Source organism: Hippopotamus amphibius, chromosome 10 (genome assembly GCF_030028045.1).
Source record: "Hippopotamus amphibius kiboko isolate mHipAmp2 chromosome 10, mHipAmp2.hap2, whole genome shotgun sequence".
Taxonomy (NCBI): domain Eukaryota; kingdom Metazoa; phylum Chordata; class Mammalia; order Artiodactyla; family Hippopotamidae; genus Hippopotamus; species Hippopotamus amphibius.
In genome coordinates, this window is record NC_080195.1 from 2,004,830 (window position 1) to 2,018,076 (window position 13,247).

Sequence of the window (13,247 nt, forward strand, 5' to 3'; positions counted from 1 at the left end):
CACTGGATGAGTTCCTTTAACCATGTTGGAACTTTTTACCTCGTCTAAGAATTAAATGCAAAACCCAGCACTGTGACTTAACTCTAGCCTTTCACCTACTCTTCCCACATTGTATCCTGGGACAGAGCTGTATGTCTAAGAAATCAGTGTGAAAACCTGCATAAGAAAACACCAGGAAAGGGGCCTTATACATTTATAAATGTTTCTGTTTCCGTTAATTTTTTTTTTTAAGTTTGACTTACATTATAATTTGGGGACACACTATATTGTTTTAATATTCTCTAAATGTATAACACAGATACAATGGGCCAGGTGATTTGGAGTAATGAACATCTTCATTAGGAAGTAAAACGGCATCTTTCCCGTTTGCTACGGCATGCGTGAAGCAAGGTACCAACACAACACAAAGCGATAACTAATGTACTGGGAGGCAGAGGATGTCTGGATTATGGAGACCCTTGGGGGAAGAAACGCAGCACCGCATCTGACCTGCGTGAATTCACAGCGGATGCTGTCACAACGCGTCATTTACTGTTGCTTCCTCCTTCGGAGGAAAGAATCACAACCCTCTTTACAAGGCTCTCCGTTATACCACATTCTGGGTCAATGTTTGATGTCCATTTCTGCCTACAAATGCCTAAGGTGCCTTTTAATCAAACAGCGTGTGACAACGGCAAAGGTTCTCCTTTTGAGTATTGTTTCTCCGTTAACAAACCACAGATAGGAGAGAAACAGGAATCTGTGTAGGCGTGGTGTTTTAAATAACTGAAACATTAACTTGTTCATGAATTAATGAAATCAGAAATTTGCACGTTAAAAATTGGTTTCACTGCACAGAGTAGAGAACAAATCACTTTACTTGATTTAAATCTATAACTGTTCTGGTATACAAACCTGGAGTTTTAGTAACTGTTTCATTAACTTCTCTCACTCCTTTACCTACAAGTAAAAAGACAAATTATCATTTTCAAAAAACATTTATTTTTGAATAAGTTTGAAAATAATGTCAAATTGAAGCAATGTTCCTTTCTCCAGATTTCCTGAATGCACAAAATAGGGATATCTTAAACATATCCATTTTAAACCCAAATATTCACAGCAGAGTATCTTTTGCTTTAGTGGGAAAACTGAGTTTCATAGTGGAAATCACTCTGGATCTGACATGTGCACGTCCATTCAGTGTGTTACAACAGAGAGCCTTGTAAGTGGGGGTGTTTATACCCTTCTCTCACTCCTCTTGGGGATATACTGCCCCCAATGAAAGGGAATATATGAGATTACTAAGACTTCAGAACCCCCCTCAATTTTCCAAGTCCCCACCCCAATCAATGAACTCACAAGTTAACAAATGAATAACATCAAAACATTTCCCTTGCGGAATGTTTCATTTGGTCTATCAACTTAGATGTAGCGCATAAACGCTTCGCTTTTATAGTTTTGTATCAAACTTCACATTATCACTTTTTTAAAGTGTGTTATTTTGCCATTTCTGAGAGGGAGGGGCAAGAGAAACAAGTGTCCTAATTCCTAACTTGAGAACTACACACAGGCTCGAGGGAACTCAAGCTAAAGGCACGGGTTTTGCCATAGTCCGTGATCTCTGTCTGTGCTTAGTCCTCACTGCACACCTAAGCGGGTTTGGTGGAGAACCTGAAAGTTTCGCTGCTATCAAATCTGCCTCCGTGATCACTCTCATTTGTAAATACGCAAATTTGTGAGTCATCAATGCATGATTGATTGCTTTGGTAACTTTAAAAAGCAGAACCCATGTCGAGAACACATAAACGTATATTCAACCACCAAACAGCTTATAGTCTCAAAAATAACAGACTTAATTTTATACATTCACCCATATTTGGTGATATTTGCCCGTTTTCATTAAAAAATACATTTTCCAAAAATATACAGCATATTTTCCTTTTAACTCATAATGCTTTTCTCTTTGGCTTAAAGTGTGATTTGCAAATACTGAAATCTGCATATCTCCTTAGCTTCTTCCACCAGGGTATCCAACACCGACTACACACAGCTCACACACATTAAGCACAGATTCGGTTAGAGTGACGGACATCGCTTCCAAGATGCTATCGCTTGTGGGTCTTAAACCTGGACACTAGCTTGGCAGTCAGCTGCACTCATCCTTGCTCTGCAGGGACCCACTTTCACATCTCACCAGGGACTTACTTTTACAGACAGGCGACTTCCCTGTCCATTTCATATCTGCTTTACACGTCCGGTGCTCCGATCCCCCTGCGAGGAAGAATCCAGGATGGCAGGTGTACACTAAAGTGTAACCAAAGGTGGGGAGGTCGATGGCTCTCACGTCTGCGTGGGCCGGCGTTTCGGGCTGGCGGCAGGCGTGAGCTGAAAGGGGATTGAGTCCATTAGTAGTCCGTTGTGGCCTTAGCATGTGTGTCTAAGGAAACACAGCAAAAACACTGGGAATCTATCTATCTATCTGTCTATCACCTATCTATCATCTATCACCTATCTATCTACACGCTATCTATCTATCTATCTCCTTCTCTACACATATGTGTATGTAATTAATTATGTGTAGAAATTTAGAATAGAAATCATAGCTTTAAAATGAACACTTCTCACATACTATTAAGATAAATTATATGTTAAATTTCCTTAAAAGAGAAGTTCTTTAAACACATACAGATTAATGTGTATTTTAAAATATCCTTTAATTTTTGTCCAATGGCAACTAGAAAATTTACTGCTCAGTTGAATAATTTTGGTCAAAATTCAATGTGTGTTTAGAAAATTAATTGAAATAGAGATTCTCATTACCTTAAAATATCATTTAAGAGTAAATAAGGTTGCTTAGAACTCAAATAACTTATTCTTTATAAATTGCACATTTATGTCTCAAATAAAGGACTGGGCTGATTATTATAAAATAAGTTTATATTATTAAAATCATGAATGCAATCATTTTACGTATTGTAATATTTTGCAATTCAGCAAACTTTCAAGGTAATGAAGACCTAATGCTAGCAAGCTACACACACACACACACACACGTATACACTTACACACATATAAGCATGTATGTATAACATCTCTCTATACAACATCCACACACATAATCTGAGTAGAGACTTCGAATAGAGATGACAGCTTTGAAGTAAATATCCGTCTGCTAATACTGATACACAAGTACACAAACGTCGCAGCTTACACGTTACTAAAGCATTTTTTCCTGACACTGCGCTGCCTTGATGTCTAACCTAGGAAGAGTGCCGTGTTGCTCTAAAGTGGCAGAGGATGAAAAGTTGATTACAACCATTCCTACAACGTTTCTCCTCATTCTCGATTACGTCATAGAATAAAACTTGATCCTAAATAGCTATTTGGAGGATCGATTCATACAGACCCAAAAAGAACACTTTAAACATCTCTATGACGTATCACGTGATCTTTAATAGCCCGAGGTGGACACACTAGGAGAATAACAGCTAGTAGGTCTTCTCTCCGTGTTAACTACAGTGTTATTCACCAGCCTTTGCCTTGGGGCAATGTCTCAGACTTCAGTGCCTCGGTATCACCTGGAGGGCCTGGGAGCTCCAGACTGCACCCCTCCCTGCTCCACGTTCCGCCCTCCCCCCCGGCCCCAGGGCCTGGGATCCTGCAGGTCTGGGTGGGACCCAGGCTGAAGATTCGAGTTTCAGCGGAAACCCAGGTGCTGCTGCTCCTGGCTGCAGGGACTCAAGGGTTGAGACACACGGGCTTAGGGACATGCGAACAGTCAAACCAACAGAGATGAGTTCCTCATGGTTCCCCTGGAAGGCAGACCCTCCCGGCCGCGGGAGAGCAGACCGGGCCCTGTGGGCCGCGGGCAGCCGCCGCACTTACGGATGCACTCGGTCTGGATGCCGCTCCACGTCAGGTTTGCCAGGCACGTTCGCGTTGTAGAGCCTTGAACGTGGTAACCTTTTCTGCACCGGAAAAACACCATGCTTCCAACCTGGAGGGGAGACCCAGCACTGGTGTCAGAGGCGACAGGGACACACTCCTGACGGACCAGTCGGGTGGGAAAGGTCGTTCCAGGGTCAGGTGCCCCGGTGGGTTTTCCCCTTGACGTCCGGCATGGTTTGAATCAAGGTGCACACGTGAAGTGTGGGTTGAGGCCTCACACACAGCACAGTGGACCCTGTGAGGCCTCAGATACTGTAAACCGTGACCACTGAAGGGGCAGGTTACTGGGTGCTGGAAGGAGGCCTTTTCTCTCTCGTTTCAGCCTTACCTCTCTTCAGTTTGTGATAATTTTTTTTCCCTTTTCCTTTTCTGTTGGTTTGCTTGTTTGTTTTTTCCTGCTAGTCCTATTTTAAGCAATTGGTGTTTATTAGCGAATGACTTCAGCACTTCTGGGAACTGGCCTGGAAACAGATAAGGGCTCTAGCATAGAATCCTTCAAAATTATTCCTCTGATGGTCTCGGTCAGCTCTTTAAAATATGGTACCTGTGTTTTTAAGTTATTAGTAAATCTTGCCTTGGGTGCAACCTATTATCCATGATAGTGAAACTGTCTTGTCACGAGGGGAGTAAGGGATTTACCCCCAATTAGCTTCTTACAACAGATGACAGGACCCCGCTACAGATGCCGTCGCTGTAAAGGGTTACTTACTGCAGGCCATGCACTGGCCAGTTAGGAGCTGCGGAAACCGAGGCGACAAAACTTGGGTTTCTCATGGTGAGTTAGTGAGACTGAGACCCGCAGGTAGTATTTTCCAGTCCTGTGACACATTTGGCCTTACCTGGCATCACCTATCACACAGGCCTGAAAATGTGAGCTAAGGCTTTAAGGCCGTATGTGAGACCCAGTACAAAATGCACTGGACTTCCCCTACGGGCACCGGAGCGGCCGCTCTCGGCAGAGTGTACGGAGGCCGTCAGGAAGGGGCCGAACAAATGAGAACATGTTAAGTTTCAGGAGAAACAGACGGAAGTGGCTGCAGGAAGAGGCTTCCCTCGACATTAAGGGGGTCTCTGACCTGGCAGCAGCGGGCATATGTAGCTCTGGTTTCCAAAACCACCTGATCAGAGACGCCTGCAGTCCCTGGGTCGCTTGAGGTGGTTGAAACCTCGTATTTCAAGCTTCGTCGCTTCCCATGTTCAGGTATTTCTCCAATGTTTGTGTTACTATCAGTGTTCATGTACTTTTTATTTCAGAGGCGATATGGAGTGAGCTGACTGCTCTCAGAGCTACGCGCGCTCACGTGGAGAAGAGGAGCCTTCGACTCCGGGGCTTGGGTGCCTTTTCTCCCGTTTCCGTCTCTAGAAGGTAACAGGATTCACCTGCTCTGCCAGATCACAAAACGGGGTCTTTTTACGTGTTGCTCTTCAGTATCAAGTCCCCCCGGTTTGAGACTTGCTGTGTCATTTCAGGAGACAAAGAAATATGCTTTCAAATAGAAAGTAATCCAGCAAGTAGTGCTGTGTAAGGTACATACCGTTATCCCAATTTTGACAGTTAACAAGCAGAAATCCTCTCTGAATGGATTTAATTTCGGAAATTACAACGTGAATCAGATATGGTACATAAACACACACACACATGTTTAAGTACCAATTGCATTTTAACTTGGAGAAAAACATAGTAACATACAAATGGAATTACCTCATATCCTCTCGAGCTATTCTGAATTCCAAACTGCGGGGTACCAGGGTCTGGGCAGGTGTTGTGAGCAGGGTCTGAGATTCACCATGAAAAACAAAAATCAGAGAACCAGATATGGTTATTATAGGAGTTCTACCATTTTTATGAAAAGGTCTTACAAAATTCAGGAAATTGTGTTTTGACAGATGTGCAAGATGTTTTGCACAAAAGTTAAAAATTAAATTGCTATTTTTGTCTTTTCGTCAGACATTTTCTTTACTATTAATTTTTAGTGCTTTGTCAGACTCTAAGTTGCTCTGTATATTATTTTCTATATCAGAATGAGCACATTCTTTTCCATTCTCTGGTTTAATTTTTCTCTACTGACTTATTGGTTGGTTAATAATATATAATCTTCAATAATTATCCATTACGATCTTTTTTAAGGATTTAATCCATCACCGTCTCCTTTGGTGGTAGATTACATTACTCCAAATGTCTTGAATTACTTCTCTTCACGATTTCAAAATGAGGAATATGCTTAATGCTTCACAATAGAAGCATATAGTAGATCAACAGTGATATTTTTCACAAAAAATGTAGTACTTCAGCCATCAACGAGCTCTGCCGCTTTACTCTGGCTGCTCTCTACTGCTAGGGGAAAAACAAAGTAGATAACTTTTTTTTTTTTAAAGTATGTTTTCAAGAGAAACTAACCTCTGAAGGAAAAAAATTGTTTTCAGTTTTTCAGAAATAGCTACAGCGAGGCAATAGTCTAAACCAAATGGCAGTAAACATTTAGGAAAAGCAATGCTTCAATGAAATTGTGTCTAACACCGTCTTTATTTTTAAGTAGGTATCGTTTAAGTTCTTAGAAAACAACCTAGGATGTAAATCATTAGCTGTCTGTTCCGCATCCTGTGCTCAGGAGAGCTGGGCCGGCAGAGAGAGCCCGGCGTCACCTGGAGTCTGCAGGGAGGGGCTGGAGCAGAGGGCAGAGGTGCCGGTCTCTGTCCCTGACGGGGCACTGAGGGAGGCAGCAGAGCAGCGGCTGGGGCCTCCGGGGTCACAGCACAGCGCGCTTTCCCCTAAAGGCCGTCATGGGCAGGAGACGGAGGTGCTGGAGTGAGGGAATAGAGTCTGGGGGCGGTTTTTAAGTGGCTGTAACGTGATCTCCCAGATCAGCTGGCACGATTTAAAGAAGGCTGCCCACCAGCGTAGCTGACGAGTGCTAGCAGAGCATCATCCCTGAGAATGTGATCTATGTGCCCACAAAGGGTCCGCTTCTAGAATGAGATGCCCGCATCCCCAAGCCCCTCAGGGCTGTCCTGCCAGCGGTACCGATGCAGGTGGGCTGTGAGCCACTCCACGTGCCGTCCGCTTGGCAGGTTCTCCGTGACGACCCCACCAGGATGAAGGGAGACTTGCACTGGAAGAAGACTTCAGATCTGTAGGTGAAGCTTTTGCCACTAAGCCGCCCCTCGGCGGGGGTGCCCGGGTCGCCACAGAACACAGCTGCAGAGACAACCGAGAGGATTAGGTTAGCCTATTAACCTTGCTTAACTAGTTTCCGTTAAATCTCTAGGCATCACTATTAAAGCAACAAATGATGGGAAGGACAAAACCTGCCCTTTTTACACATCATGACGTGGCCCAGACCGTAATGGGAGGGTGTGCATGCTGATGGCGGGAGCCGGTCCCCCGGAGGACTCACGCAGGCACTGGGGCACCTCTCCCTTCCACACGCCACGGCCTTCGCAGGAGAGGATGGCGGGGTGAGAGAGCTGGAAGCCCTGGGCGCAGCTGTAGCTCACGCTGGCGCCCCAGCGGAAGTCCGTTCCTTCCACGTTCCCGTCCTGAACCGGAGGAGGCGGGCCACACGTGACAGCTGTTTCCAGAGAACACACGGGTTCAACATCCTAGAGTTTCCACCACAACCGTCCGTCACGCGCAGTGACCCACAGTTTAATTTTACCTGTATTTCAAATGACATCTACAAAGAGCTGGGTTTTTTAACAGAAGAACTATTGAGGAAGACCGTAAATCAAAAGAATGAGTTTTCTCCACTATTTCTTCATTATTGTAGATCAAATCCATAAAAGCAAAGCAAAGTCAAACATATCACACCGTAAAGGAAAATGGGATTAAACATGACAGTCTCAACATGTATAAGACCAAGAAAGAGAGACTGCTGTTCAATTTATGTCCTTTTATGTGGGTTCCCAGAGACAAATCCAATCATAACATGGTCCTATGTCATGAGTACGAACTTGTGAGTTTATACATACAGATGGTAAGAATGTCTCCCTCTATCTGTATTTTTTTCTTTATGTAATGCTAGCATATAATTTCCAAAAGCTATAGCTTGTTGATCCGTTTGCTGAAGAATGAAACACCCCTGCTTGCGTGGTTGAAGAAGACTCTGCAGGAAACCGCCTGCCAGTGTTTTTTGTCACCGTCTGGGGGCGGTTCTCACGAGTGACTCCCCAGCTGGTGCTGGCGTCCACCTCCCCCGCTACGCCATTTTCCTCAGATGCCCTGACTACAAGCTTCCCCGGAGATCCAAGAGCTCCCAGAGTTTTCACGTGGGAGGAGGTCTGCCGACAACCGTCCAGGGAGCAGAAGGCAGCAGGAGAGAAGACTCACCTGTATTTTGTCACCTGCAGTTTCTCACAGGTGCTCAGCCTTCACACGTGAGAAAACCACACCGAACCACAGGTGCGCACCCAGAAGCTGGAAACGGGCCCTGCTCTGGCCCCGGGACCGTCTCTCCGCCTACTCAGCAGATATTTCTAGACCATCTCTATGTGAAGGTGGGGGGAACATGGCTCCAGACAGAGGGGCTGTCAAGTGACAGGGCCCCAGGTGGGAACAAAGACGGTGCCACGGAGGGGAGGGCAAGGGCGGCCGGCGGGAGGACAGTCCGGAGGGAGAGGTCCCGTCCGCAAGGGCCTGGTCGGCCGCGAACACGTGATTCGCGCGACGGATGCTGGGCCGAGGGACACAGGTCCGCACAGACCTCTGCGCCGTCCCGGGGCCCGGGTGTCCAGGGCCAAGGGCCATGGGCAAGCCCGCGGGCCTGGAGCTGCCCCAGCGCGGCCGCGTGGGCGTCCCTAAGGGCCACGCGGCGCCTGCTGTGTCACAGCGGCGGGTCAGGAGCCGCGGCGGAAGGGGAGGTGGCGCCGCGGTCCTCACGCTCTCGGGGGAGGACACCGGGAGGCACCGAGGACCGCCGGCCCGAAGGGAGGAGGCACCGCGCTCGGCCCGCGGGCCCGCCCGGGCCTCGGGAGGGGCTGTGTCTGCCCAAGCCCGCCCGCCCTCCAGGGCCCTCTGGCGACGGCCCCTTCCTCACCAAGGCGTCCCGCGGCTCCGCCTCCCAACGCACGGTCCGCCTCTGCGGCTCGGCGGACGCAGAGGAGCGCACGGCCGAGCCGCGCGCCGTCCCCGCCGCCCCCACGGCCCCCTGCCGCTCTGGCCCGGCGGGCGGGCGCCCTCCGGAGCGCTGCGGGGTCCCGAGCGGCACACGCGGCCCTGCTGCCCCCGCCCCCGGCCCCCCGGGCCCCGCGGACGCCGCCCGCCCGCCCCGCTCCCCCGTCCGAGCCTCGCCCGTGTCCGTGGCGTCGGCCCAGCGCGCGGCCTGCGAAGCCCGCGGAGCGCCACGGCGCCACCAGCCGCTGCCCCCGCTGTGCCTCGCTGGATGGCTGGCTCCCCCCCGAGCTGACTCCGCCTGCCGTGGTCACAGCCCCCTCGCACCCGCCACGGACCTAACACGGCCACAGTCGCCCGGAGGGAGCGAGGCGGGCTCCGCCGCACACACACACGAGGGAGCCGCCCTGGCACCAGAGCGGGCGTCTCCACGCCCCGACCGTGACCCTGAGCCTTTCCTACAACGCGTGCGTCAGTCCCCCGTCCGTAAACCTGAGGTCGCAGGGTTAAGAAAATGAAGTGAGGCGGGATTTGCGAACAGCGTACAAGAAGGCCTCGCACACAGGCCTGCGCGGGAGCTCGCGGAGGGAAACGGGGCGCAGCTCAGCAGGCACGGCTGCACGCGAGGGGCACGCGCGGACGCCGCGGCACACACCTCGGCAGGCGGGTTTGCTGGGATCCCAGGTACTGGCTCGCGTGCAGCGGATGGCGGCGCGCGTGGCGGGCTCCAGGACGTAGCCGGGGTCGCACTGGTAGCTGACTGTCTTGTTGAAGGTGAAATCCGTCCCGAACTGGATGCCATTTGCCGGGGCGCCCGGGTCCCCACAGCTTATCACTGGCAAGCGGAGGAGAGAGAAGGGTCAGGGAGCGGGGGTCGCGGGAGCGGCTCAGCCGGGTCCCCGCGCCAGGCTCTCCGCAAGCGGCCGTCAGAGCCCCTGCGGCCGCCGCCGCCACCCTCCCCGCGGGACGCTGTCACCGGCCGGCGGGCCGCAGCCGCCGGTGCGGAACCGCCTGCTTCTGTCGCGCCTGCGGTCGGCCGGGCGGAGGACCCCGGCGCCCGTGCCCCGTCCTGAGCAGCTGTGATGTGCAGTCTCACCACAGAGTCAAGGACAGAGGCACAGGCTGCGCGCAGAGACCCAGGCAGACGGACTGGGCTGCAGAGAGAGCCAACCTGGACTGTTCTGACCTCAGTTTTACAACATTCAACCCAACCGGCAAAGCGGTTTCCACCACGTCCCTAAGAAAGTGAAGAAAGCTACAGATGTGCTTAATACGCGCACAACATCACGCGCAGGTGTGACACGATAGAATCCTCTCTTCCCCAGGAGTCAAACAATCAGCACAACACTCTATGAAACCCACTGATTTTCCTCCGTCAAGCGGACATCACGCGATGCCCCGGGTTCCGCCAGGACGGCGGGCCACTCACGCGTGCAGTCGGGGGCCGTGCCCGTCCAGGTGCCGTTGGCGGTGCAGTGTCGCGTGGTCAGCCCCGAGGTCCTGTACCCGTCCCAGCAGGCGTAGACCACGGAGCTGGAGAACAGGACCCCGTCGCTGCTGACGATCGCGCCGTGGGCCGGCGTCCCCGGGTTCCCGCAGGACACGGCTACGGGGGACAAAACGGGCGGTGCGGAGGGATCGTTACCACGGGACACCCTGGAGCAGCCAGAGGCCATCGGGGGAAGAGGCTGCACGGGTATTCAATCATCGCACGTATAACCACGGGGAGCATTTAATACATATTCTCCTTTAAGACTCTGGCCATTCTTTTAAGGGTGAGTTACAAATGCGCACGTCACACGTCTTCCAAAATCCATTGCTTCAAAACACATTAAAAGATGAGTTAAAGCACTGAAAATTCAAAACCACGGTGGTTTGAGACGTAACATGTTTATAACAAACAATACAATTATGATCTTTTAAAGGATCCACATGATATCAGCAACTCAGGGCTGTCTCCCCTCACGCAGCAGCTGAGTTAGAGACATTGGGGCAGATCCGGCCTCATTTTCCATCTCCAGGATAATGCATTTGAAAAAAAGAAGGGATGCCTGAGGAACATGAATGACTACACCTAAACTGTTCTGTAAAACGGTCTCCTCAGGGTCCCCCAGTCCAAGGGCAGCTGTGTAAACTGGCTTTGGAAGGGCTGCAGCCTAAGCCTCTCTCCAGACGCCGCGATGCCGTGTACAGGCGTGAAGGCCGCGGCCAACGCCGGGCAGGGTAACAGGTCTGCACCCTGAGCATTCGTTGTGTGTGTCCCTTCGTCAGCGAACAAGGAACCTCCGCAGCTGCTGGGTGTGTATCCAGGTGATGATTCTAATCCACGACAGGCTTTTTGCCTTTTTTACTTAACTCATTTTCCATGAAGATGGTTCTTTTTCTTCCTTAGCCTCCCACAGCAATGCACAACAGGCAGACACACAAAGAATGTGAATTTGAATAGCAAGAATGTCTCATGACTGCTTTTTCTGAGAATGACCAAAATATCTACAAATACTCTTGCCTATTTTAGTTGTTCCACTTTCAAACCTAGCCTTGAGAACAGACACATTCTTCTTAAAAATACAAAAGAAAACAGATCGCAAAATAAAAGCCACTATAATGGAATTTTAGGGAATTCCCCATCATTTTACGTTTAAAAATGCACATCCTCTCAGGTTGGACTGGGTCTTGTTTGACAAATGAAAGCACACATGCTGGTGCTTCTACGCCTGTGCCCACGGCAGACATAACTGATCGATTTTAACCCCAACGATGTAGCTATATTTAGGCAACTTGGTAAGATACATCCACTTAAAAAGTGAAGTCAATGAGCCTGTGATTAAAAGACTAGATTGCTAACAAAAGAAAACATGGCTTAAAGTGATGAAAATATATTATAAATTTAAGTTCTTTGATGTTGAAGTATTTTTAAAATATTTTTCTTTTGTGATTCATGACTTGTCCTCTTTACAATTTATTGAAATGTCCATCAGGAGCTAACGTTTTTAACATATCCAGAGAAGGTAACTTATCAGGAGGCAGGTGAACTCACCTATGGGATTGAATATATAGGTCATGGCTAACCTCGGTGGCAATGAAAAAGTCGCTGATAACCCCACTTTCTACAAAAAAGAATATGTGCCCCAAAGATATGGCCTATGATAACAAATGAGGAAAAAATATAAAGCAATATATTCTCCAAAAAGTTTTAAGATTTTTAAGTGTGTGGGGGGGTGGGAAGGAGAGTTAGGCACATGTCCTGCCCGTCACTTGTTGTTTTATGAAGTGTCACATATACTATTACTCATGCAACTTCCATGATTTCTCTAAAATGCAGTCTGTAAGCAGCCAGTTTGCGGGGGCACTGCATATTTGAGAAATACTTTCAGTACTGACATATTTTAGTAATTCAACTTCTTCCTGTATACAGATTTTAAGGGCCAAGTTTATAAGGATTTTATGGGAACCCTTTGAATTTCCAACTTTTGATAAACTAAATGCTATTTAAAGAGCACTTTGCAAAGTCTGAGTGAGGTACATCATGAAGTGAAATCCAATTAAGCTCTCCTAATTAAATAAATGAATTCCTTTATATTTTGCTGGAATGGAACTCATAGTGTCATATACCAGCAACAAAATGAGATTTCTATGGAAAACATTATTCATTCTCAACTGCTTTAGTTTTTTGACTTTTTAAATTTGTAAGAAACTAAAGTGCTTGAGGTAAACTGGATATAGAATATACAGTCCCAAGTGAATGACCACCCTAATAGGACAGAAGGTATCTAAGGGAAGCGTGTTGAGCCTTTGGGAGCTGCATTTCCCCACCAAATTTGGTTACCTTTTTTTAAAATTAATTAATTAATTAATTGGCTGCATTGGGTCTTTGTTGCTGCGCACGGGCTTTCTCTAGTTGCCGTGAACGGGGGCTACTCTGCCTTGTGGTGCACGGGCTCCTCATTGCAGTTGCTTCTCTTGTTGCGGAGCATGGGCTCCAGGGATGCTTCAGTAGTTGCGGCACATGGGCTCAATACTTGTGGCTCATGGGCTCTAGAGCACAGGCTCAATAATTGTAGCGCACGAGCTTAGTTGCTCCAGGGCACGTGGGATCTTCCTGGAGCAGGGATCGAACCTCTGTCCCTTGCATTGGCAGGCGGGTTCTTAACCACTGCACTACCTAGGAAGTCCAATTTGGTTAACTTTTAAGCAGTATTTTTCCAAATAATTT

The 13,247-nt window shown here is 48.6% G+C and overlaps 1 protein-coding gene across 1 annotated transcript in view; it reads right to left on the reverse strand.

The window, feature by feature from the left end:
- Positions 1 to 13,247, reverse strand: part of CSMD1 (CUB and Sushi multiple domains 1) — a 1,409,269-nt gene that overhangs the window by 12,182 nt on the left and 1,383,840 nt on the right. The window contains exons 58-65 of the mRNA XM_057697717.1: positions 10,464 to 10,640; positions 9,690 to 9,869; positions 7,323 to 7,496; positions 6,950 to 7,123; positions 5,630 to 5,703; positions 3,865 to 3,976; positions 2,185 to 2,364; positions 895 to 939 (exon numbers count right to left, since the gene is read on the reverse strand). Coding sequence (XP_057553700.1) covers positions 895 to 939; positions 2,185 to 2,364; positions 3,865 to 3,976; positions 5,630 to 5,703; positions 6,950 to 7,123; positions 7,323 to 7,496; positions 9,690 to 9,869; positions 10,464 to 10,640 — 1,116 coding nt within the window. The remainder of the gene's footprint in view (positions 1 to 894; positions 940 to 2,184; positions 2,365 to 3,864; positions 3,977 to 5,629; positions 5,704 to 6,949; positions 7,124 to 7,322; positions 7,497 to 9,689; positions 9,870 to 10,463; positions 10,641 to 13,247) is intronic.